Source organism: Coenobita brevimanus, chromosome 6 (genome assembly GCF_032717465.1).
Source record: "Coenobita brevimanus isolate Jiangsu-jjx chromosome 6, ASM3271746v2, whole genome shotgun sequence".
Classification (NCBI taxonomy): domain Eukaryota; kingdom Metazoa; phylum Arthropoda; class Malacostraca; order Decapoda; family Coenobitidae; genus Coenobita; species Coenobita brevimanus.
Genome location: NC_136959.1, coordinates 52,323,117 through 52,350,261, shown reverse-complemented (window position 1 = coordinate 52,350,261; position 27,145 = coordinate 52,323,117). Strand labels below are relative to the sequence as shown.

Genomic DNA, 27,145 nt, shown 5'->3' with positions numbered 1-27,145 from the left:
ATTTAAATCTGCATCAGAATAATCCCAACCTTTCTAAAATACTTAGTCCAGTCCCTCTGGTTTTCAGCCTTGTCATTACTTGCCGGCAGCCAGCTATTATGCCGTCTACTTTCTCTTCTGAGTCGTCTACATACGCAGCCCTTCTCAAACAATCCATATTAATGATACTAAAAGAGAGAAGACACAGATTGTATATACATTCATGGTATTACAACCTTGAAGCTGTATATGTGCGTGTGCGAACCATAGCAGTGGTCAGGTTTGAATGTAAAAGAGTCTGACACAGAGGATTTTGTAGGAGTAATGTATTGTCATTGTATTTAGAGGTAGAGTAAAGCCTCAAAAGCATTTTTGTCTTGGGAGGGAGGGGTAGAGTTACAAGAAATCAGTTGCAGATTGTAGTTTTAAACATTAATATTATTATTATTATTTTGTATCAGTTTTTAATAGCAAATAATGCAGCAGAGATAACAGGTATTAGCCTTACCATGGTACAGCAGGTTTATTAGCTGTACCATGTTATGCAGAGTTTATTAGCTGTTTCATGGTATTGGATCATGAGACTGTGAGTTTTAAAGGTTCATTAGGTCTGACATCTTTCCTCCTCCATATAACCCCCAGTAAATGATGGCCATGATAGAAAAACTTTCAGACTACTTTATCTATCTATATACTACCGGACGCCTCAATCCCATTCAGGGTGGCCACAAACAAACCGCCTCCACGTCACCCTGTCCCCTGCCGTTTCACTGCCCTGCTTCCAACTCACACCCCCCTCTTTCATATACCTCTCCACCCCATCCCTCCATCTCCTCCTCGGCCTCCTCCTCCCTGTCTCCCCCTCCACCTCACTCACATACACTCTCCTTGTCAATCTCTCAATCTCCATCCTCTCCACATGGCCAAACCACCTCATTGTGTTCTTCCTAACTCTTCCTGTCACATCCACAGCCACACCACAACGCTACTTTATGCTTGCAAAATTCTATCTATCTATCTATCTATACCCCGACGCCCTAATCCCGCAAAGGGTGGCCGCAGACAAAACGCCTCCAAGTCGCTCTGTCACCCACCATTTGACTACCTTCCCCCCAACTCACCCCCCCCCTCCCTCATATACCTCTCAACTCCATCCCTCCACCTCTTCCTCGGTCTACCCCTCCCTCTCCCTCTCTCCACCTCACCTACATACACCCTCTTAGTCAGTCTCAGTCTTCATTCTCTCCACATGTCCAAACCGCCTCAGTGTATTTCTCCTAATCTCTCTCAACCACATCCACCCCACAACGTTCCTTCACTTCTTCATTCGTCAAACTGTCCCTCCATGTTACTCCACATGCTTCTCTCAAGTAACTCATTTCCACTGCTCTCACTCTTGACTTGCAAAATTAATACGTACATTTTTTAATGGCATTCTTTTCATTTCCACTCTTCTTTTCTTTTTTTTTTTTTATATAAACCCTCAATATTGCCTTTAATCATTCTTTTAGACTTTTTCATGATTTCTTAAGTATTTACATACCATCTTAGAGTATATTATTATTATTACTGTTGTTATTATTATTATTATTATTATTATTATTAGTAGTAGTAGTAGTAGTAGTAGTATTCATTCATCATCTAATCCAGTCTTGCCCCATGAGTAGCCAAGGAGCCCTGGGCTAAGCAAGTTGGTTCTGCTCATGGGGTTTACTGCTCATGTAATGCCCTGAGTGGCATTACATGAGCAGTAAACCCCAACCACCCCTTGGATATAAACCTGCACTTGCTAAATCCGATTGGAGCACCTTAATTGTCCACTAAACCACCAGGCTCCATTATTTGGTCATATGGTTACCATCCACCATAGTAGAAGGTTTCCTGGTGTACAGGAACCTTTTGGCTTGTCACTCAGTGATGTCACCAAGATAGAAGGAAGAGGAATGAGTGAAAGAATGAAAGACAGATTATTTCTATTAAAATCACTCTCATCTTAAATGTCAGGACCAACTTGCCCAGCCCCAGGCTCCTACGTTCCTAATGGGGCGACATAGGATTCGATGATCAATGGATGGATTAATACTACTATTATTATTATAATCATTGTAAGTAAAAGATGGAAGAAGAACATAAGAAAGTATGGATCAGTTGGGTCAAGGATTGTGTGGGTAAGATTGAAAGTTGGAATACAAGTGTGGGCGATTGTGTGCGTGTATGCGCCAACACAAGATCGTGCTAGCAGAGTGAGAGAAGAGTTCTAGACAAATGTGGAAGTGTGCATGGAAAAGTTTGGAAGGAATGAGAGAGTGTTTTTGATCGGTGATATGAATGGTAAAGTAGGGAATGTGAAGGTGGGTGGAATAGTTGATGAGTGGGGTGTGCCTGATGAGATAGACGAGAATGGCAGTGTGTTTGTGGACATTTGCGCTGGGAGGGGGTTTGTGATAGCCAATACCCTCTTCAGGTACAAAATGATCCACAGGTATACATGGCGAATGATGAGAAGGGTGGGTGGTGAACTAAGTGAAAGGAAGGCAACGTTTGATTATGTGTGTGTGGATGAAAGGATGCAAAGATGCATAATGGATGCAGGAGCTTATGGAGGTTGGGGGAGTGGACTTTCTGACCACTACTTGATGGTGGCCAGAATCAAGATCCAAATAAGATGGAGAAATAGAAGAAGGGAAGGAGTATTTGCAAGGAGAGTGGAAAGGTTGCAAGAGGATGAGAAAAAGGCAGAATATAAGAGAGAAGCAGAGGAATGATTGGGTAAATATGAATTGGAGCAGATGGGAGACGTGGAAGGTGTGTGCAGGATATTCACAGAAGAAATATGTGCAGCATGTGATGTGGTGTGTGGGATGAAGAGAAGACAGAAGAGGGGAGTGCAAGGAACAGTGTGGTGGAATGAAGAGGTGAGACAGACTGTGGCACAAAAGAAGAAAGCATACAATGAATGGATGAGAAATAGGGACATGGAAGAAGTTGAGAAGCAGAAGAGAGAGTTATGTGTAGAAAGGAAGAGAGAGGTGAAAAGATTAGTAAGAGAAAGTAAGAAGAGAGTGGATGAGGAATTTGGAAGGAATTTGAGTGTAAAGTGGAGGGACTGTAAGAAAATGTTCTGGAAAGAGGTGAAGAGAGTAAGACAGGAAGGAATTGAAGTTAGCAGGGTAGTGAAAGATAAAAATGGTAGATTACTAGTGGAGAAGGGAGAAAAAGTGAGCAGATGGAGAGAACACTTTAAGGAATTGTTGAACATAGAGGATGGAAGTAATGCGAGTATAAGTGGCTGGGGAATGGCTGGGAGAAGGAGAGAGGTGAGAAGACAGGAAGAAATCAGTAGGATAGAAGTTGTGGAAGCAATGAAGAAAGTTGAATTGGGGAAAGCCCCAGGAATTGATGAAGTGTGTGGTGAAATGCTGAAGCATGGGGGAGAGATAGTAGTAAAATGAATGTGGAAGATGTGCAGATTGGCCTGGGAGGAAGGTAGAGTCCTGGAGGATTGGAAGTCAGGTATAATTATTCCCTTGTACAAAGGAAAAGGGGAAAAAGAAGTGTGGTGTAATCATAGGGGCATTTGTCTTCATAGTATTATAGGAAAAGTGTATAGTAGGCTACTCATTGACAGAGTTAGAGAAAGAACAGAGGAATTAGTTGGAAAAGAATAGGGAGGGTTTAGGAAGGGAAGAGGTTGTGTAGATCAGATATTCATTCTTAGATCCTTAGTGGAAAAGTTTCTAGAGAAGGGAAAGAAGTTGTATGCGGCATTCATGGATTTGGAGAAAGCATCTGACAGGGTGGATAGACAAGGCTTTTGGAAAGTATTATGAATATATGGAGTATATGGGAAGTTGTTGAATGCTGTGAAGAGTATGTATGATGGTGCTAAGGCTGCAGTGCATGTGGATGGTGAACTGAGTGAATTTTTCTCTTTAAAGGTTGGGTTGAAACAGGGATGTGTCATGTCTCCATGGTTGTTCAGTCTGTACATGGATGGGGTAATAAAAGAGGTACAAGGTAGGATAGTGATGTTGGAGTCACCCTGGTGAGAGAGGGTAGTGTTTGGAAACTCCCTGTACTGTTGTTTGCAGATGATACTGTGTTGTTGAGTGAAGACGAAAGGGAGCTGCAAGGCTTGGTGGATGAGTTTCGGAGAGTGTGTAAGAAATGGAATCTAAAGGTGAATGTAGGGAAGAGTAAAGTGATGGTCTTTGAGAGAGTTGAAGTCAGTGAATGTACAGTGAGGTTGGATGGTGAGGAATTGGAAAATGTGAGTACGTTTAAGTACTTGGGTAGTGTGATGAGTAAGGATGGAGGTTTGGAGGGTGAAGTGCTTGAAAGGTTACAGCAGGGAAGAAAGGTTGCTGGTTCCTTGAAAGCAGTGATAAGAAACAGGGAAGTGAGCATGGAAGTGAAAAAGTTACTACATGACAGTATTGTGATACCAACTCTAACGTATGGAAGTGAAGCTTGGACGTTGTTGGAAGGGCACAAGTCAAGAGTGAGAGCAGTGGAAATGAGTTATTTAAGAGGAGCCTGTGGAGTCACATGGAGAGACAGGCTGACAAATGAGGATGTAAAGGAGCGTTGTGGTGTGGATGTGGATGTGATGGGATGCATTAGGAGGAATTCACTGAGGTGGTTTGGCCATGTGGAGAGGATGGAGGGTGAAAGACTGATGAGGAGAGTGTATGTGAGTGAGGTGGAGGGGAGGAGAGGGAGGGGGAGGCCGAGGATGAGATGGAGGGATGGGGTGGAGAGATATATGAGAGAGGGGGGTGTGAGTTGGGAGCAGGGCAGTGAATTGGCGGGGGACAGGGTGACGTTGAGGCGATTTGTTTGTGGCCACCCTGAACGGGATTGAGGCATCTGGCAATAGATACATAGATAGATTATTATTATAATTATTATTATTATTATTATAATTATTATTATTATTATTATTAATATTATTATTATTCTGCCCTTTCCTCTTCATCCTTCTTTCCTTCCATTCTCTTCTGTCTTTCTTTCCTTCATTCTTTCCTTGTCCTTCTGCCTACGGGTGACTTTACACTCCCTCTTCTGTCTTTCCTTCCTTCATTCTTTCCACTTCCTTCAGCCTGTGGGTGACTCTGCGCTGAGTGACAAGCCAAATGGTTTCCTGTGCATCAGGGAACCATTTACTATGCTGAGTGGTAACCATATAACCAAATTTTGGCGCCTGGTGGTTTAGTGGGTATTTATTGCGCTCTAATCGGATTGAGCCAGTGAAGGTTTATATCCAAGGGGTGGTTGGGGTTGATTGCTCATGTAATGCCACTCAGGGATGAGTGAGGCTGGTCACTCTTATCTTAAATGTTGGGACCAACTGCCTAGCCCCGGGCTCCTATGCTCCTCATGGGAGAATGTAGGATTGGATGATGGATGGATGGATGGATGTATTATTATTATTATTATTCATGCAGATCTCCTTTCCCACTGTAGGGCAGGGTGAGGAGTAGCAATGTCCAGACAGCCCAAATTCACCCAATCCAATGGGCCACGCTTCCATTTGCTCACCATTCAAGCTCGCGGAATTCTGGCTCTATCTGATACGCCAAAAACATTCACCACGTTCTGTAGTGTCACATAAACATATCCGATAGAGTCAGTCCAGACGCAGTCACGTTAAAAAGGGGTGCCAAATCCCTGATCATGCACTTCTCACAATATTCATCCAGTCAGCTCAGTCTCTTGTCACTCCCCCAGCCTGACCATCTTCCAAACCTCTCTTCCTCACACATTCATCCACCATATCTCTCCACCTTCTCTTTGGCCTACCTCACATCCTCCCTCTTTCAAATTCAGTCAGATATACCATTTCACCATTGTATTGTTATCCATTTTCTCCACATAACCAGACCATCTCAGTACACTCTCTTCGATTGAGGTGTCCACAGGCCTCCTCACTCCATGTCTTTCACAAATCACATTATTTGATATCCTGTCAACTGTCTGTTCTCCACATACATTCCTCAGCAGTTCCATCTCCACTGTTCTCACTCTTGACTTTTCATTTTCATGCCACATCATAGTCTCATATCCATATGTTAACTTTGGCACTAACACTCCTTCATGTAAGCCTTGTGCAGCTGCAACAGTCAAGCCTCTATTTCTTATCAAGGCCTTCATAGCACCAGCTACCTTTCTTCCTTGTATCACTCTACTTTCCACTTCTTTTGCAATTTTCCTCTCTTTTCTATTGCTGTACCCAGGTATTTGAACTCTCTCACCAATTTCAGTCTCTCTCCACTAACTGCAACATCATAATGGGAGTCACCTTCTTTCTTGATAACCATGACTTTACTCTTTTGTACATTACTCTCAAAGCACAGTGCTCACAGACATCAGCAAAACTCTGCACTAGTCTACAAAGTTCTTGTCCGGTATTTGCAAGTAGTACTGCATCATCAGCATACAACAAGTTTGAGATAGTCCATCCATCACCATTTATGACCAGTGCCATCCCTCTCTCCATTACTCATGTTTTTACTTCTCTCATCACCCCATCCATATATATATATTGAACAACCGTGGGGACATTGCACAACCTTGTTGCATGCCTGCACCGATCGTGAACCATTTACTTAGATGCCCATTAACCTTACACATGCTTCATTACCATCATAAAAACTCTTGATGGCACCTAGCAGCTTACCATCTACTAAATAATGTGCAAAACCTTTCCCAGTCCTTCTCTGTCTACTTTGTTGTATGCTTTTTCCAGATCCATAAATGCCATAAACATCTTACAGTCCTACTCACAAGCCTTCTCCACCATCTGATCCGCACATCCTCCACCACTCCTAAGGCCACCCTTTTCATCACTCACTAGGACTTCTGATATCTCTCTTACTTTCTCAATAATAATTCTTCCATATACCTTTCTTACTATGCTCAGTAAACTTATGCCACAATAATTCTTGCACTCACTTCATTGACCATTTTTTTGTACGGGAGTACAATCACAGCCTTTTTCCACTCTGCTGGCGTAGTTTCACTCAGCCATGCCTTCTTACATATCTCCAACAAGCACTTCATTCCACTCTCTCCACTACACTTAATCATCTCTGCACACACCTCATCAACCCTAGCTGCTTTCCCATTTTTCAGCCACTTCACAGCGCTCTTTGCATGTGTGAGTGTCACGTTTCCTGGCACTGCAGTCTTTCTCAGCACACCCTCAAAACCAGTCATGTTTACGGTGGCTCTGCTTTTTTTGTTCCCATTCATCAGTCTTTCAAAATATTCTTTGCGTCTGGTCCATACATCATGATTTTTATTATTATTATTATTATTTCATTTTATTATTATTATTACTCACAATAGCATCTTTCCTACATGTTTTTTTCCATACCAGAGTTATGGTATATAATTCTATGTTGCTGTCTGTCTTAATGGCTTTCCGGAAAAGGTATTTCAGCAACCTGAAACCATGAACATTCTCTCATTTTCTAACCAGATATAACTCTATTATGAGACTTAGAAATGGCGAACTTTCATATTATCATGTAATGTTTTTTTCATAAATTTGTTTTGGCTTATAAGTTGTTTGTTTATGAATAGCAAGTTAAACTCAACTGAGATGAATGTGAAAGTTATCTTTTGATTTGGTTGTTGTTATACTGTATTATGATTTGCATTTTTACCATAATTGTATGTTACAAAAACTGGTGGCTGGACTTTTTGTTAACTCAGTTTTCTCAGCATATTACAGATTTCATATTATGTAAAGTGGTACTAGTGTTTTAGTTATTTTAATTTTATCTGTATATTGCTTTAGACAGCTTTAAAGTAGAGCCAGAGCTCCAGAAGCTACAAATTGGCAAACCTAATACACCCAACCCCCTGCTATCACGCGTTCAGCTATCACGCTTAACTGCTATCACGCACACATAAAATGCACAACCATACATGCTATCATTCACCCCAAGACCGCTATCATGTGTTGAGTTTGAAGACGGGCCAAGCAAAACTTATTCACACGGCACTTCATACGAGGTTTGCAGAGGATACGATGGTTAATCGGAACGGTAACTTGGTAAAATTCCCGATTATAGCACGGGCATTTGGAATGCATCTGAACGGATTCCTGCCAAGGACACGACAGGCAAAACAGTGACTAAAACTCATTCGGCTCGAAAGAATATATCGTACTACAGCATTGAAATATAGCCTAATGCTGAATACTTATTAATATTGTATTTTAGAATAAATATCAATCGTTTTGAAACCTTTATAAAGAGTTAATATTTCTTATGCCGAAAAAACTGTGATGTCGATAAAGTAATCACGTGTTTACAACTGAGACGGGGCTCTGACGACAGTGTGAGGAACGTGTGTGATAGCGTCCAAGTTTTGTTCCACTTAAATGTTCCTCAGCCATTCCTGATATAAGGTGCCATGTGATACCCCCTTTAGCTGTGGACACAAAAGAAATGGAGACAGCCAAAGAGATCTGGCGGCAACTAAGCCACTCCCAAGCCTCGGAACCCATCAAACCACCCAAGCCGTAATGCTTATAAAAGTTTGATGGCCTTTTGTGTTGTTTATTTATTCATTATACTGTTATTATTAATATAATAATGCTTTATTTCATGTTAGAGGAGAGATTGGTATTTACCTTAAAGTGGTTAAAAGTTAGAAAAATGGGCCACCGAAAAACCAATTAGAATTTTTCCCATTGATTGTTCAGTTCAGCTATCACGCATTCAGCTATCACAAGCGTTTCCTGTGACCAATTAGGCGCAATAGCAGGGGGTTGAGTGTACAGTGCAACTTTCATGTGCAGCCTTCATTAACTGAATGTCTCATGGTATTCGTTAATGTGAGAGTTGTTATTTCTGATTCTCATTAAAAGCGTAGTTTTGCTAAATATAATTTTTTAAAAGAAAGGATTTTCTGGTGAGATGTCACTGAATCCTCAAGTAACAAAGCACTTCTTATGAACTGTTTCATGTACCAGAAATTTTTGCATGCCATAAAAGGCTCCTACCTGTACATTCTATTGATTATTGCAAGAGTAAAGATAGGGTTAGGTGGATGGAGACTCCTCAGTTTGTAGTGGCATAAGGATGCAGCATTCCCATCATCTAATATGTACAATACAATCTCTCAGACTTCGTAATGCACAAGGGGAGGGGAGAGGTTTAACTATACAATACATGGGGCTTTCTTATTATGCTGATCCATGTCCTCAAACAAATCATCGATTTGTTACTGGATTTCTGCTTCCGATAAAAAAATAGGAAATTGAATAAAGTTCAATGACCTGCATCTTCAGAATAAACAGATCACTGTTTCTATGGCAGATCTGTTGCTAAGTACATATTTTGTCTACAGATAGCTAATTTATCTTTGTCACTGGACAGTGTGAATAAAATATTGTACAGTACTCTGCATTTGATTATTGGAAGGGTGACCATTTTGTTTTTTAAATATAGTTTCAGAACTAGATTTAATGTTCTAAGATTATATTTATTGCATAACTGGGACTTACATCAGATGTGGATAGATACTGGATGCCAACTTAACAAACAGGCAAGATATATAAGAGAGAGAGAGAAAAAAAAAGATATAATCATACAGTACTAATATGATGCCAGGCTTTTAAAGGCTTTACTGTACACCTAGATACTGACCAGTTAGATGTAAGCAATGGATGTGGTGTGAAATGTAAGATTGATAAAGGGGTTATTGAATATTTTATTGTAAATAGCCCATTAAGAGTTCTTCAGTGTTAATATGAAGTTATACAAAAACTTGCAAGAATATCCATGACAAGAATAAATGTGATTAACTCATTTTTTTCTATCTCCTATTTGTGAAGTAATTTAACACCTTCCGGTATTGTTTCCTTTATGTGGAACATTGAACTAATATTCTTTGCAAACCCATTCCCAAGTGAAGAAAATGTCATTCTGTCACAGGAAGATTAGGAAAATTAAGTATGTTTTTAGAGTAATAACAGATCCTTATGTAATTTTATTAAGCTGAAATACTAGCTCTAAGTTACTAACAGTTTACTTTTGGAGGGGTAAGAAAAAAAACAATGAAATGATCAATTGAAGGATTTCCTGTTTCTAGAGCAGAGCACTTTTGCATTTACGGGTACTTTTGTGTTCATTAAATATCCAGAAAACCAGATATGGGAAAAGTCTCTGTGTGACAGAAGAACTTAGACGTGGATACAGAGTCTGTCAGCACCATCAGATTCATTCTTAAACTTAATGTTTCCATGCTACTTGGTCTTTTAAGCAACCTGTACTGCTGGGAGGAGGACCTCTAACTCATCCAAATACCCGTTGTGCTGTGTGTGCTTACCCAGCTATTTAAGACCTAATGGCAAGGCTAGAAATAATCGTAAGATAACAAAGAAACGCTTTTGAAAGTTGGTGGAAATATTTAGTAATTAAATATAAAAGCTCAGTTACGTTTCAAGACATACACAGCATTATGTAGAATGTACCAGAAAAATTTATGTATTACTGATTTTGTATGAGAATAAATATTCCAGTCTTACAAACAGCTGCTATGAAGCTGAAAAAGTACATTACTGATATAAGATGTAATCAATATGAGTGAATGTATGTTGTGCGAGTATTGTAAGAAAGGTTGCCATGTGTGAGGCTTTGTGGTTATCATGTTTTCATTTAAGTACAGGAGACATAATGATGCAGTACAGTATTTACCTTAATTTTTTCTTAAGAAACAAATATTTCTGTCCATGTTTAGAAGGAACATTTTACTTCATATACTTTTCAAAGAGTTACTAGATAAATGTAATATTTTTTTCATTAATGTTTTAATACATTTTTAATATGCTGCCTATCAAGTACAAGTGGCTGTGCAAGCTGAAAAATTATTTGATGTATGAGAGTGTGTGGATGAGCTGTATGCCCCCAACTAGCCGCGTGTCCCTCAGGCAAGCATCCGGTGTCGGCACTGGTGGAGCTGTGTTCCAAGCGTAAGTGGGCACCCCCAGACTTTGAGATGGTCTTTGACTGTGGACCAGACCACCAGAAGAACTTCCTCATGAAGGTATGGTAATACTGTAGTTCCTCCTATTGTTGGGTATAATTATACTGTGTGGTGCTGTAATTTGTAGTTTTTCTTTGCTTTGTTTATTGCTGACATCAATGCAGTTTCCTTAATGTGTCTTCAAAACTGCCATACATTTTTTTTTTTTTTTTAACTGTGTTACTTTCAGTTCAGATAAAACTCCTTTTGTTCAGAAATGTTTGCCAGTTGCTGCATAATATTTTAAAAAATTCTAAATCAACAAATAGTACTGCTGTTATCACTGTCCCTCATAGTGTTCTTACTTGACGGTTATTATGCTTTAATTTTAGTATTTGTGATCATTGTTATGAAAAAGGTTATTTGGTTTATACCTTCATATCATAGTACAATATTCCATTAGGGAATTGCTTAGCAAAGATCAGTTGTCTTTTATTTGTGAAGTGTTGTTTTTCATGTTTATTACTTGCATATATGTTTATTAACAGTAAAAGAACTATTTAATGTGCAAGAATTGTTGAGTTTATATATATATATATATATATATATATATATATATATATATATATACAGTATATACAGTAAATCCTCGTTTTTCGCAGCTTGGATGTTCCACCAAAACCGTGCAAAACACAAATTGTTGAAATGTGAAGTTAAGAATCAATGGGAAAAATAGAGGAGCTTTCCGGTGGGACATGTACACTCGGTAAAAAAAGTATCGGTGCACAACATTGATGAAACATTTTGGATCACGGTACGAAGGTCTCTGAAATATTTGTGTCCGACATGTTGGGAGGTGTCATATAATGTCAACTGAGGTATCTCCTCGCTAAAATATAAATAAACATTCTGAACCAGCTACAGCCAGGCATAAGTTACCAACCCTCCCACACAGCCAGCACGTGAGTGAATATTTTCGGGAGACATCGAACCCTCTATGCACTGATACTTTTTTTACTGAGTGTACCTACCATATCAGAAAGTACTATAACACCAAACAGGCCCAACTCAAAATTAAATGAAGAGTGTTTACTAGTGCTACAACAGCATAACACAATAAACATGTACCTGAAAAGATATTAAAACTGTTTTAAAGAGCTGCAACACCAAAAATCCTTACCAGAAATAAAGTGAAGACTGGCTTAAGTGGCAAGTGAAGGTATGTTGAGGGTGGATGGGCTAGTTCCCGGTGTCACTAACCAAGGAGAAACTGCCATTTTTCACCAAATTATTTAATTTTCGACATCAGAGTCAGTTAACTAAACCCCAGTCATTTTATATATATATATACACAGTAGGATCTCGCCAATAACGTCTAATTGGTACCAGAAAAACGCCGTTATTAGCGAAAACTTTATTTGTGTGACATTAAAATACATGTATAAAGGGTTTATTGGTGCTGCCACTCCAAGACTTTTATCCACTTTTCCCACCTGGAGCCCTCCTATCAATACTTTTTTTTAGCTGAAATAGTAAGATTAGTTATTAAATCATCATGAGTAATGTAAAACTCGCCTTAAAGGAGATATGAGGTATTTGGTATGATGATTGTTTTGAGGCTTGCTCATGGACGCTACTGCAGCGTATCCCCTGACTCCTTACTGGCCTTGTCCCCACTCCTGCCTCTCACACCAGGGTCACCCACTTCCATCAACACTTCATCAAACCCCATAAAGTCAGAATCTTCAGGAAAGTCCCCAGTGTCATCAGTGTCATTATGTGCTCAATCCATCTCTGTTGTTCTTCCTTGGCTGGCTAGCTTTGTGAAAGAAAGTGAGTGATGAGTGACTGATGGCAGGCATTCACTCGATCATGATACTGTTTCTAGTATTTTCTTGAAATCTGATTTACAAGTCCAATAATTAGTCATTAACTCTGATGGCCACTCTCTCTCTGTCTCAGCAGACTTGAGTTGTGACTGGAGTGCCAACCAAGCATGTTTAATGGTTGCCAGTGTCGTATTATTTCAGGCATTGACAAAGAAGTTTATGGCCTGTTGAATGTTATATTTCTTCCAGAATGCAGCAACAGTCATTATGTTGGGGGTTGCAGGTATGCCAGGTGGAGCAGGTGTCATGTGGGGCTTTGGAGGTGGAGGGGGAGGCAGCTTGTGAGTCAGGTGGGGGAGTGGAGGTGCAGGGGACGGCAACGGGTGAGTCAGGGGAGGTGGCGAGGGGAGGATCCTCCATCTCCTCCTCATTACTGCTCACATTTTCGGCGATTTCCTTCAACTCTTCGTTTGTTTGTTTCATTCTTCGTCATGTTATGGACGTATTTGCAGTATAACAACTTGGCATTTGCAAAATATCCGTTATTCAAGTGAATCCAAACGTTATTATAGAAACTGGGTATCTGTTCTAACTTTCCGTTATTGCCAAAAACGTTATTGTCGAAGTCGTTTCTGGTGAGATCCTACTGTATATATATATATATATATATATACAGTGCTCGTCAGAAGTATGGAGCGCCCTGCGTCCCTCCTGAGAAACAAACCTTTCAACATTGAAAAAACATATAAATAATGCATTTTATTTACCTTTAGTGCTTCGTAGGGTAGCCTTTACGTTTCTTCACGGACCTGAGACGTCTTGGAAGTGAAAGGGCGAGGCTCCTGAGGTGCTGGAGGGGTATTTTGTCCCAGGAGTCACGAATGGCGGCTTCCAGCTTAGGCAGAGAGCTCACGTCCTTCCCTTGGAAACTCTTCTTTACGAGGTACCAGAGGTTTTCAATCGGGTTGAGGTCTGGGCTATTTCCTGGCCAGTCTCACATGAATGATACCTCGCAGTCACGAAGCCAATTGGTGACCGATTTGGCCTTGTGAGCAGGTGCACCGTCCTGCTGAAACACTCGTGCACCTGTTAGCTCGAAGGAGTCTGGTAAATGATCACACAGAAGCTCCAGGTAAACATCCTGATTCACTCTGAGGTTCTTGGGAAGTACAACAAGCTTCCCCAAACCCTTCCCTGAGAAACAACCCCATACCATGAGTGAATCAGGATGTTTAACTGTGCTTTCTACATACCGTGGGTCAAGTGGGTCACTACCTTTGCGTGCTCCTCTGTTACAGGTAACACTAAACGTTGCCTCATCAGACCACAACACTGACAACCATTGCTCCTCACCCCAGTTTAGATATTTATTAGCAAAGGCAAGCCTACGAATTCTCTGGCTGCTAGAGAGAAGAGGCTTTTTCACAGGCCTGTGACTTGTGTAACCAAGCTCATGCACCCTACGAGACACTGTTCTCACTGACACCTCACCAAACACTTCTGGGTTGCTCTCCTTAATTTTCCTTGCACTCACACGAGGTATAAACTCCACTGCACGTTTTAAAACATTAACAGACCTTGGGGAAGTTTTCCTAGGCCTACCAGACCTCGGTTTCTTTGTGGGAACTTCACCACTGTTTTCCTCCCGAAACCGCGCACACCAACGACGCACTGTCGATCGTGCCACACCAACCAATTCACTAATTTCCTTTGTCTGGTGGCCTGCCTCCTTTAGAGCAATGATCTGGGATATGATTTCACTCGATAGTTCACGGGTAGGTGCCATAACAAAGTTTTAAAGGCCAAAACACTGCGGGACACTCGGTAAAAAATGGCGCAATTTGAGAGGGACACTCGGCGGAGTTCCTCTCTCTCAGGCAGCCCATGGGCGACTGAGGCGGGAACCAACCAGCGTGTCGGAAGGCCTCAGGCTACCGTGACGTCATGCTCGGAGCTCAAACTTGTGGCTCAATTCTTACCCCCCAAAAATGGGTGATTCTTTTTGGGCCATAAGTATTGCGCGCCCGGCGGACAACGCTGAATACTTCTGACGAGTACTGTATATATATGTACATGTACAGTACATGCTTGATTTAACAGAGAGCAATTTAGCGGAATGCTCGATATTGCGGGGGGGGGGGGAATCCATTTTCCTATGCTAGGTATAGTGGAAACAATTCCGCTAAATGTAGCAATTCCGCTAAATGTCCTGTAAATGCAGGACATTCAGGAGTGGATGGACATTGACACTGGGAATCCTGGCTACCACATCCAAAGTGAGGATGGAATTGTGGCTGATGTGATTGCACCAGAACCAGAGGAAGAGGAGGAGGTGCAGGATCAGCGTCCACCCAAGCAGAAGTTCTCTGAGACCAGGGAGCAGGTTGATGGGCTGATTGACTTTATTGTTGGTGTGGATCATGAGGATGTGAAACCATTCTACCTTAACCTGATTGACTGAGAAGAACAGTGAGGAGGCTTCAAAGGTAGCTGTATGTGCCAAAGGAAACCATGATCTCAGACTTTTTCAAGCCACCACCACCACCACCTCGAAGCAAGGAAAGGCAGGACAGTGCCACCTCAGACATCTCTCTACCATCTATAGCCTCCTGCTCTGATGTCTCTCTCCCCTCCACCTCTGGGACAACACCATATCCATCCCCATCCCCATCACCATCCTTGTCACTCCCCAGCCCCTCTGTCACCCCTCAGCCACCTCTAGTGCTGATGGGGGGTGACTCACCCCCCAGGCCTAACACAGGTTTGGAGGGCCATACAGACCATCAAGTATGGCTACCTGTGTCAAGCATATTTCTCCAATAACTGGAGAACCCCTGTTTGTGTAGGTAAGCCAAAGTTCTTACAGTATTTCATGTGTTAATTAACAGTAATTTGCAATCTGTGTACAGGGGTGTACTCATAGGCAATTTTTATATTATTCTCTGTATTTAGCGGAAATCTCGACATAAAGAAATTATGCTTGGCTGAATTAGTTCGTTAAATTCCAGACCGCTTTGTAGAGAGCTCCAACATACTTGACCTCTTCCTTACAACTAATCCTTCTGCTTACACTGTTAATCTTTTCTCTCCATTGGGCTCCTCTGATCACAACCTTGTCACCTTAACCTGTCCCATCACTCCAGTACGGCCTGTGGATCCTCCAAAGAAACGTCGTCTGTGGCACTTTGAAGCTGCCGATTGGGAGGCCCTCAGGCAGTACTTCTTTGATTTTCCCTGGAATGATTATTACTTCCATGGCCGGGAGCCATCTGAGTGTGCTTTGCGCATTACAGAGGTTATTCTCTCGGGCATGGAAGCATACATTCCTTTCTTGTATCCATTCTCTAACACAAGAAAGCCTTGGTTTAATCACGCTTGTTCTAATGCTGTCCGCAACAAGGAGAGGGCCTACAAAAGGTACTGGAGCCAACCCACCCCTGAATCACATCATCTTTACGTTTCTCCCCGGAATCATGCTAAGTGTGTTCTTTGCTCGTCTGAAAGTAATTTCATCCGTACTAAATGCTCTCAACTCTCCAACTCGAATTCTTCCCGCTCCTTCTGGCACCTTGCCAAAAACCTTTCTAAGAACTTTACCTCATCATCCTTCACTCCTCTTTTCTACTCTAATGGTTCTGTAGCTATTTCTTCTACTGATAAAGCAGATCTCTACGCTCAGACTTTCTCCTCCAATTACACCTTAGATGATTCCGGTGCTGTTCCTCCATCACTTCTCCCCTCTGACTTCCTCATGACTGACATTAAAATTTCTTCAGCTGATGTATTTTCTGCCATCACAGGCCTCAATACTAACAAGGCATATGGGCCTGATGGAGTCCCTCCTGTTGTTCTTAAGAACTGTGCTTCTGTGCCAACACCCTGCCTAGGTAAACTCTTTCACCTTTGTCTGTCGACTTGTATCTTTCCTTCTTGCTGGAAGTTTGCTTTTATTCAGCCAGTCTCAAAGAAGGGTGATCATTCCCAACCCTCTAACTATCATCCAATTGCTTTCAAAAGTTTTTGAGTCAATCTTAATAGAAAAATTTAAAGGCATCTTTCCTATCACAACCTTCTTTCTGATCGTCAGTACGGGTTCCATCAGGGACGCTCCACTGGCGATCTTCTCACCAACCTTTCTGACTTCTAGTCATCCTCCTTACGGGACTTTGGCGAAAGCTTTGCCATTGCACTTGACATCTCAAAGGCTTTCGATCGAGTCTGGTATAAATCTTTAATTTCCAAACTGCCCTTTTATGGTTTCTTTCCTTCTATCTGTGCCTTCATCGCTAGCTTCCTTTCTGGTTGTTCTATAGCCGCTGTTGTAGATGGCCATCGTTCTTCTCCTAGATCTATCAACAGTGGAGTTCCTCAGGAATCTGTCCTATCACCAGCTCTCTTCCTTTTATTCATCTATGACCTTCTAAGCTGTACATCTAACCCTATCCACTCATACGCTGATGACTCCACCCTTCATCTTTCCATTCGGTTCCCGCAACGCCCATCTCAACAGTTACTTCAACAAACAAGGGATGAGGCTGTGGCACGCCTAATGTCTGACTTGGCTCGTATCTCTGACTGGGTTAAAAATAATCTGGTTGTTTTTAATGCATCTAAGACTCAGTTCTTACCCCTATCAACCCAACAAAATCTTCCACAGGTATACCCACTAATGTTTAATAATATTCAGCTTAATCCTGCATCATCCTTGAACATGCTTGGGGTTTCATTTACTCGGGACGTATCTTGGAAAGATCATTTTACATCTCTTGTAAAATCTGCTTTCAAGAGATTAGGTGTGCTGAGCCGACTCCGTTCCTTCTTTACCCCTGCACAATTGTTGACTCTATACAAGGGTTTTATCTGCCCCTGTGTGGTGTACAACTCATGTGTGGGGAGGCTTCCCACATACAGCTCTTCTCAACAGGGTGGAGTCAAAGGCTTTTCATCTCATTAACTCTCCTCCTCTTACTGACTCCCTTCAACCTCTGTCTCTTCTCCGCATTGTTGCATCTTTATCTCTTTTCTATCGCTACTTCAATGGTCACTGCTCCTCTGAACTGTCTGCATGCATTCTTCCACCTCTACTATGGGCGCATAGCACCCATCTAGCAGCAAACTCTCATTCCTTTTCTGTCCAACTAATGCAAGAGTTAACCTTTTACTCTCAGTCCTTCATTTATGCAACAGGTCAGCTCTGGAACTGTCTCCCTCTGTCTGTATTTCCTGCTTCCTATGATCTCCAGTCTTTCAAACGCAGTGTGTCCAGGCATTTCGAAATGATCGGATCTTGAATTTGGCTCTCTCTTGTATTTTGTTTTTTTCTTGGAGGGAACTGTTATTGCGGGCTCATGGCCTTTGGTTCCTTCTTCCTCACGTTTAAAAAAAAATGTACTATATATATATACAGTATATATATATACAGTATGTATTATGTGAAACTGTTACTCTGTTCAACTTTTATTGTATAATAAAGCACTTGCTTCACATACTATTATGCCTCTTATCTCATGATATATGGTTATTATGACTCTAGTGTGTGTAGTTCTCTGCGATCATTGGTTGCTTTCCTTCACAAACTCAACAGGGCTGTGGTAGAGACTGTGGTAAAAGACAAACTTGTAGATTTTTTTTTTCTACAGCACCTCTTCCTTCCCCTGCCCCTTCCCAGTCACACAGAGATTCCATACAGTGTTTATCTCATATTGTGTTTCTCCCCTATTTCATTTCTTATCTTAGCCGTGGGGGAGGGGGCTTTGGAAACAGTGACTGGGGCTTGATGTGTAGTGGGCACTATTTGCCCTGCCTCCTTTACCCTGGGTTCTTGTCATTGCCTCAGCTAATTATGTTGGGCCCTTTTCTTTTGCTGTCACTTCTTTTATCCCTTTTCTCATGTCGCACATATAACCCGAGTAATATTTAAATTGGGTGACTCTTCTGCCCCCACATCTGTCTTACATCAACTCTGTACACCATCTTGGTCTCAAATTGGTACTAGGTACTTTTAAATCTACTCTCATTTCTTACCTGTATACAGAATCAGGATCACCCTCTCTTACACACTGCCACAGGCTGTTATCTCTTTGGTCATTAACAAAATTCCACTAGCTTCCCTCCACTTTATCCTTTAATATCCCACGTTTGGTAATAGAAGCTATTTCTTCTAGATCTCATCAATTAACCTCTGTCATCTTGGGAATATAGTCCTGCCTAGTTTCCCTCTCCTTATCACTACCGAGTATCCCCCTTATTCGTCCCTTCGTGGCTCTTACTGGCTGTGTCTATATGCTTGTCCATTTTACCTTACTCAGAGCCATCCTCCCCTCCTGTTTTACTGTGCTCTCCATTTCTTATAAACTTCTACGATTTTCGTCTCTAAAGATGGGTCCAGGACATCTAATGGAACAGGCTCTGTTGTTCTCTTTCCCTCCATTTCTTTTCAGTACAATATACCCTCAGTGACCAGTGTATGGCCCTTTGAACACATTGCCATTATCTTTGACCTACATCAGCTTTACACCTCTTTTTCTCCTCATTTACCATTACTTCTGACTTCTTTAGTACACTTCATTTCCTTCATTTAATCCCTTGTACCCATCCTTTAGCACTTAAAATACAAGAGTGGCTGTTTCTCTTATCTGTCTGTCATAAATCTGCCCAGTTTTCTTGGGTTTCTGAACATACAGGCATCCCAGGTAATGAAATGGTAGATCAACTTTCTCAGTAAGCCATTTTCCATCTTACTTCTGTTTCCTACCCAATTCTGTGCTCTTTTTATTTTTTTTTATTTTTATTTTTTTTAAGACTAACTATTACAAAACTGGCAATCCCTCTGGTCACAAGCCACACACAAACTTTATTCTCTAAAACCCTTTTTCTCTCCATGGTTCTCCCCTTAACACAAAAAGAGACACTGAGAAACTACACTTGCTTGTCTTAGAATACGCCATACTCACCAAACCCATGGCCACCTCATGATCAGCCCCCTCATTTGTTGAAGCTGCCAATCACATTTCAGTGTCCCCTACATACTTCTTCAATGTTCTCTGCTTGATAACATATGACACAACTTCTTCCCATCTTTCCACATGGGCTTGACATTGTAAGACCCCTAACGTCAGTGATGTTCTTCATTAATATCCCTTCTTTTTCATTTCGTGTACAGTAATAGGAAAAGTATACGGTAGGATACTTATTGACAGAGTTAGGGAAATAACAGAGGAATTAGTTGGAGAAGAACAGGGAGACTTTAGAAAGGGAAGAGGTTGTGTAGATCAGATATTCATTCTTAGATCTTTAGTGGAAAAGTGTCTAGAGAAGGGAAAGAAGTTGTATGCGGCCTTCATGGATTTGGAGAAAGCATATGACAGGGTGGATAGACAAGGATTGTGGAAAGTATTAAGGATATATGAAGTAGATGGGAAGTTGTTGAATGCTGTGAAGAGTATGTATGAAGGTGCTAAGGCTGCAGTGCATGTGGATAGTGAACTGAGTGAGTTTTTCTATTTGAAGGTTGGGTTGAAACAGGGATGTGTCATGTCTCCATGGTTGTTCAGTCTGTATATGGATGGAGTTATAAAAGAGATACAAGGTAGGGCAGTGGATGTTGGAGGGGCCCTAATGAGAGAAAGCAGTGTTTGGAAATTCCCTGTACTGTTGTTTACAGATGATACTGTGTTGTTAAGTGAAGACAAAGGGGAGCTGCAAGGCTTGGTGGATGAGTTTGGGAAAGTGTGTAAAAAACGGAATTTAAAGGTGAATGTAGGGATGGGCAAAGTTATGGTCTTCGAGAGAGGTGAAGCCAGTGAATGTACAGTGAGATTGGATGATGAGGATATGGAAAATGTGAGTACGCTTAAGTACTTGGGGAGTGTGGTAAAAAACGGAATTTAAAGGTGAATGTAGGGATGGGCAAAGTTATGGTCTTCGAGAGAGGTGAAGCCAGTGAATGTACAGTGAGATTGGATGATGAGGATATGGAAAATGTGAGTACGCTTAAGTACTTGGGGAGTGTGATGAGTAAGGATGGAAGTTTGGAGGGTGAAGTGCTTGAAAGGGTACAACAAGGAAGAAAGGTTGCTGGTTCCTTGAAGGCAGTGATAAGAAACAGGGAAGTGTGCACGGAAGTGAAAAAGTTATTACATGACAGTATTGTGATACCAACTCTGACGTATGGAAGTGAAGCTAGGACATTGTTGGATGGACATAAGTCAAGATTGTGAGCAGTGGAAATGAGTTATTTGAAAAGAGCGTGTGGAGTCACATGGAGAAACAGATTGACAAATGAGGTGGAGTGTTGTGGTGTGGATGTGGATGTGATAAGAAGCATTAGGAGAAACACACTGAGGTGGTTGGGCCATGTGGAGAGGATGGAGAGTGAGAGACTGATGAGGAGAGTGTATGTGAGTGAGGTGGAGGGGGAGAGAGGGAGGGGAAGGCCAAGAATGAGATGGAGGGATGGAGTGGAGAGGTATATGAGAGAGGGGGATGTGAATTGGGAGCAGGGCAGTGATATGGCGGGGGACATGGTGACATGGAGGTGATTTGTTTGTGGCCACCCCATATAAGGGATTAAGGTGTCTGGCAGTAGATAGATAGATAGATAGACAGATAGTCTTATATCCTTTCTCAGTCACAGAAAGGAATTTTGAAAAAGGTATAATAGACAAATGTAAGGATGAACCCAAACTGTTTTATAGATTTGTTAATGGCAAACTGAAACAAAAGGAAGGAAACACCAAACTGAAAGTAGAAGGAGAGGTCTATAAGGATGTGGCAATGCAAGCAGAAATAATGAACAAACGTTTCCAGTCAGTTTTCACTAATGAAAAGGAGTTTGTGGAAGTGGAGGGAGTGACTAGAAATGTAGTGATAAAAGATATAAAAGTGGAAGTACAAGAAGTGTATAAATTACTAGAAACTCAAGATGTAAGGAAAGCCCCAGGACCAGATGGAATCTCTAATTGGGTACTGAAGGAATGCAGAGGACAACTGGCGGATAAGATTCACAGTTTAATTGTGTGTTCTCTGGAAGAGGGGAAAGTGCCTCAAGAGTGGAAGAGGGCAAATGTGGTACCAATTTATAAGGGAGGAAACAAGGAAGAACCCCTGAATTATAGACCAGTGTCCCTAACCAGCATGGTTGCAAAATTGTGCGAAAGAATTCTGAAAGATAGATGGATAAAATATCTGGAAGAGATGAATATTTTGGCTGATAGTCAGTTTGGATTTAGAAGTGGAAGGTCATGTGTTTCCAACTTGTTGAGTTTTTACTCTAGAGTGATTGATGTGCTACAGGAAAGAGATGGTTGGGTGGATTGTGTGTATTTAGATTTGGAGAAGGCCTTTGACAAGGTACCCCATAAGAGACTAGATTGTGTGTATTTAGATTTGGAGAAGGCCTTTGACAAGGTACCCCATAAGAGACTAATGTGGAAACTAGAGCATATAGGAGGACTGAAGGGGAACCTCCTAGAATGGATGAGAGACTTTTTGAGAGACAGACAAATGAGGACAGTAATAAAGGATAAGATGTCTCGATGGAGGGAAGTAACAAGTGGAGTCCCACAGGGCTCGGTGTTGGCACCAGTAATGTTCCTGATTTACGTAAATGATATGGTAGATGGAGTGAACAGTTATGCAAGTCTGTTTGCTGATGATGCAAAGATCTTGAGGAAGGTAGAGGTTGAGGGGGATTGTAATATGCTGCAGGAGGATCTGGATAGGATACACGAATGGAGCCAGACATGGGAAATGAAATTCAATGCAAAGAAATGTAAAATATTGGAAATGGGTAAAAGTACCAAGAGGCCATCATTGAATTATTTGATGGGTAATGAACCAATCACAAAAGTGAGAGAAGAGAAAGATTTGGGTGTGCTGGTCCAGGACAGTTTGTCACCTGAAAAACACATTAACAAGACAGTTAGAGAGATGTATAAACTCCTGACTAATATAAGAGTAGCTTTTCATTATATGGATGAGGAGATGATGAAAAAATTGATAGTGGCCATGATTCGCCCCAGGTTAGAATATGCAGCAGTAGTGTGGTCCCCACACAAAAAGAACGATATAAACAGGATTGAGAGAATACAAAGATCAGCAACCAAAATGATCCCCAGTCTGTCAGATCTGTCGTACAGAGAGAGGCTGGAAAAGCTGGAGTTGCCTTCCTTAGAAGAAAGAGAGGCGACATGATTGCAGTGTTCAGGACCATGATGGGAGTAGATAAAACTGACAAAGAAGATCTGTTTTTATGGGATAAGAGAGTAACAAGAGGACACGGGATGAAATTGAAGAAGCCAAGCTGCTTGCAGGATATCAAGAAATATATTTTTCCTTATAGATGTATAGACCTGTGGTATAGCCTGGACAAAGAGATCATCCAGTCTAAAAACTTAAACGAGTTTAAAGCTAAATTTGACTTATTGAGAAATGGAGACGGGACCCCACGAGCGTAGCTCATTTCCCGTATATCACAATTAGGTAAATACATCAATGTCCTTTCCAGCTTATTGATAATTTCCACATAGGCCTAATTATTTCATTTCCATGTATGTACATGGATTGAACTTGCTGGTGAATCTCTTGAGTGTGTGGAAGAGTTTTGTTATTTGGAAGACATGTTGTGTGCTGGAGGTGGGGCTGGAGCTAGCTCTGTGGCTAGGGTGAGAAGTGGTTGGAAGAAGTTCAGGGAGCTCTTGCCTCTCCTGCCATTGAGAGGACTCTCCCTACGTGCTAAGGGGTCTTTGTATGCAGCATGTGTTAGGAGTGTAATGCTGTATGGTAGTGAGACCTGGGCAGTAAAGGAGGAGGATATTTTGAGGCTCAGATGTACAGAGATGACAATGATTAGGTGGATGTGTAGTGCGTCCCTGCGTGCAAGGTCTGAGGGGGCTGGGTTTACGGTGGATGAGTTGAGAGGTAGGATGGGACTGGAGTGTATTGGTGTTGTGATGAGGAGAGGTAGATTGAGATGGTTTGGACATGTGGAGAGGATGGGGGATGATAATTGGGTGAGGAAGGTGAGAAGTGTTAATACTGGGGGTGGGCTTATGAGGGGTAGACCGAGAAAGACACGGGACGAGATCATTAAAAAAAATGTGACCTCAGGGATAAGGGACTGAACAGGGAGGCTGCTATGAATCGTGCAGCATGGAGAGCCGCCATTCGGTGACCAAGGCCGACGCATGCAAGCATGTTGGAGCCTTTAAAAACAAAACAAAACAAAATGAAATGTACATCACCTTTAATTTTACCTTTTACCTCTGTACCATTACCTTTCTCTACCTTAGTGTCATATGGCCATTGTTGCTTTGCACTTGAATGTTCATTCATACAGTCAAACAGTCTTCTGTTTTTTTTTAGCTGGTAGTTTCTTTTGTTCCACAGGTAATGGTGAATGGGCAGGAGTTTAAGCCATCAGTGGCTGCCTCAACCAAGAAGATGGCCAAAGCAAATGCAGCAGCAGCTTACCTTCAGTCTCTTGGTCTATTTCCTAAGGGACCTGGCCAGCCACTTTGAATTCACTCATGTTTTGCATTGTGTGTTCTGTCTAACTGTTAACATGTTACACTTTGCCCTGTATTTTTTTTCCCTTTAGTTTTTACTGTTCTGACCCATCACTTTTTTTTTTTTTCCCCTGGATTTGATATCACTGTGCACCACTGGTTACAGGTTGTAGTTGTCAAAATATTATGTTGAAAAACATATCAGTCATGGTAAAGATGACAGTTATGACATCAGTATCATTATTGGTAAAGATATAAAAAAGAGCTTAATACAGCAATCCATACACAGTAAAACCATGAGGTCATATTTCTTTAAGCACCATTTAATAATAAGCACATGTACTAAGTGGCAGCTTTTATTACAACAGTTCATTTTCATTGCCCCATATTGAGTATATGCAGTTTATTAATTTACTTAAAATTTTCCTTTCTGACATTTTTATAGAATTTCCATAATAAGTAAACATTACAGCAAACTTACCTACTGTTGTGCAGATTGTTTTTTGTGGTCAGATACTGTAGATTTCAGTTACATTTGGTGTTACTTACAGTAATATGTTGACTTTTGAAAGTAATATCAAATGAGCATGTGATTACACTTATGTTGTATAACCTGCGGGTGGTTGTCGTCTTTGATTTTCATGTAAATTATATGGCATGTTGGTATTTGTTTGGTAAAAGGTAAGGAAGAGTTGACTGTCATGAAATAAAAGAAATTTAAATTATCTGACTTGTAAGGAAGGAAGGAAGGTTTTATGAAACTTTAGCATAATCAAGTTCTTAAAGCTTTGAACCCTTGTCAGGCTAACTCTTTGTAAGGCAGTTTACTTGACCTGAGTCATTGTTTTATGACTATTATAATTTGTACCTTATATGAAGCTTGCAGCTTGGCCCATGCAGACTCTCATTCTGCCTCATATGAGGTCTGCAGCTCAGCAAGGGTTAAGGATAAACAAAAATAAGGAAGGTGTATCTGATGTAAGTATTGTACATTGTTTGTATGTAAAGCAATCATTTGTATATAGTATTCGCATTTATGTATGTATGCATACTTACACACATTATCTCTGTATCTCTGATAATGATAACCAGTATGTATGATTATTAAGTGATTTAACCATGAAGGTTGGTACAGTATGTTACTAAGAGAACAGATGTTACTTATTGTTGAAAAGACTGTACCATATTTGTTTGATCATGATATGTACAAATTACAGTTAGAAGCAATAGAGCTGTATAATTTTCCATTCTGGTAATATTTTGTAGGTAGTAAACCCGTGGCATGCAACTTACCTTATATGATTGGGGTTTTTGACAAGACACTTTAAAACTTCTTGGAGGAACATGATTACACAATTTTTATGTGACTTTAGGCTATCTGCAGTATTATCTGTCATCCTCACCCTCAAGGTTGAATCCAGAAACAAAGGAACAGTAGCTGCTATAAATGAAATTGATGATCCATTTACCTTGGCTTTAATGACTGAGAAAGGGTGAAACTTTTCTAGAAAAACCCGTTCATGTTGCTAAAATTGAGTGTAATACTGATAGTGACTAAGAGAAGAGAGGGGGGTACATAAAAGAGGAGACAGACAACAGACCCTGGCCACCCGCACAGTCCCAAGTTCAAGCAGGGGATCAGAGGCCCACAACCCACCAGGTGTGGCCAGTGGCTCTGGTAGTGGCCCCAGGGAACCTTGCCAGGACAGCTACAGGGACACCCTCCAAGTACACAATGGCATTGTAACTGCCTCACCTTTATACACCCAATGATGGGGTGCTACTCCCAGGTTCAGACTCTTTTCTGTTGGGTGAAAGTGGCAGCCTGGGAACTACAATATGACCTACCTTCGGGCACAGATCTGAGCCCCATCCCATTCTGGTCCCAAAACTGCGTTGATGGAGCCCATGACACACTTCCCCTCAGGTCCACCACTAGGTAACGGTGGTAAAGTTTTCTGGCCACATCCCCTTGATGTCAACCCCTGTCATAGTAGGGTACATTGTGTGGTATGTAAAGCACATGTAAAGTAGTGCATAAGATGGTAAGAGAAAAGTGTTTGGGAGATTGCGCTGGCCTACTGTTTATGCTGGTGTCACACTGAAGAAGATCAGCAAAAGGGAATGGCCAGGGTATCCTAAGGAGTAATGAAAAGAGAGCTCCAGCTCTCCATATCACCAGCATTCCCATCCATCTCAGGAGTACCACCCTTATTGGCTGGTGCTACATCCTACTCATTTTGCTGTGTAAACTTACACAATGTTTACTCAACATTACCACAGAGCAGCTCCTGTACCATAAATTCTTAATGAATTACTTTGTTACAGTAAGGAACTGAGTGCACATGGTTACAGAATATGCGGTAATAATAGAGTTTGTAGTAAGGCAAAGATGGAATAAATTATCAAAAGTAGCATGTCACACTTGAGGTATGGCTTATTAAACTTACTGGCAACTCACTCAGGCTTTGACAGACTGAGTCCTGCACATGCAGTTGCTGTTTCTTGCTAACTGGGAAGTTTTCAACCACAAAACTGGTGAGTTGAGCAAAAATATTTTGTGAGCAGGTGTGTCCTACCACTTCCAAAATAATATACATTTAAAGGACTTTTGTGATAGTTGCTAAATTGGCCATATTGCTACAGTTGGTGGATTAACATATGTCCTTCAGGTGGTTTAACCCCTACACCGCGGGCATGTTTACCGATGTTTTGCGTGTGCCGCGGGGTTATTCTGGCTCCGACAGACTCTCAAAAAATATTTGCCAAAAATCAGTTATTAGTCCTAGAATATTAAAATTATATATGCTTATGGCACATACCTTCAGCTTTCTCCTGGAATGTTTGTTG

At 41.2% G+C, this 27,145-nt stretch overlaps 1 protein-coding gene across 1 annotated transcript in view; it reads left to right on the top strand.

The window, feature by feature from the left end:
* LOC145399699 (uncharacterized) overlaps positions 1-24,369 on the top strand; it is a 360,302-nt gene extending 335,933 nt beyond the window's left edge. Inside the window, exons 16-17 of the mRNA XM_080272249.1 lie at positions 10,925-11,040; positions 24,177-24,369. Coding sequence (XP_080128375.1) covers positions 10,925-11,040; positions 24,177-24,308 — 248 coding nt within the window. The 3' untranslated portion in view covers positions 24,309-24,369. The remainder of the gene's footprint in view (positions 1-10,924; positions 11,041-24,176) is intronic.
* Positions 24,370-27,145: the final 2,776 nt, after the last annotated feature.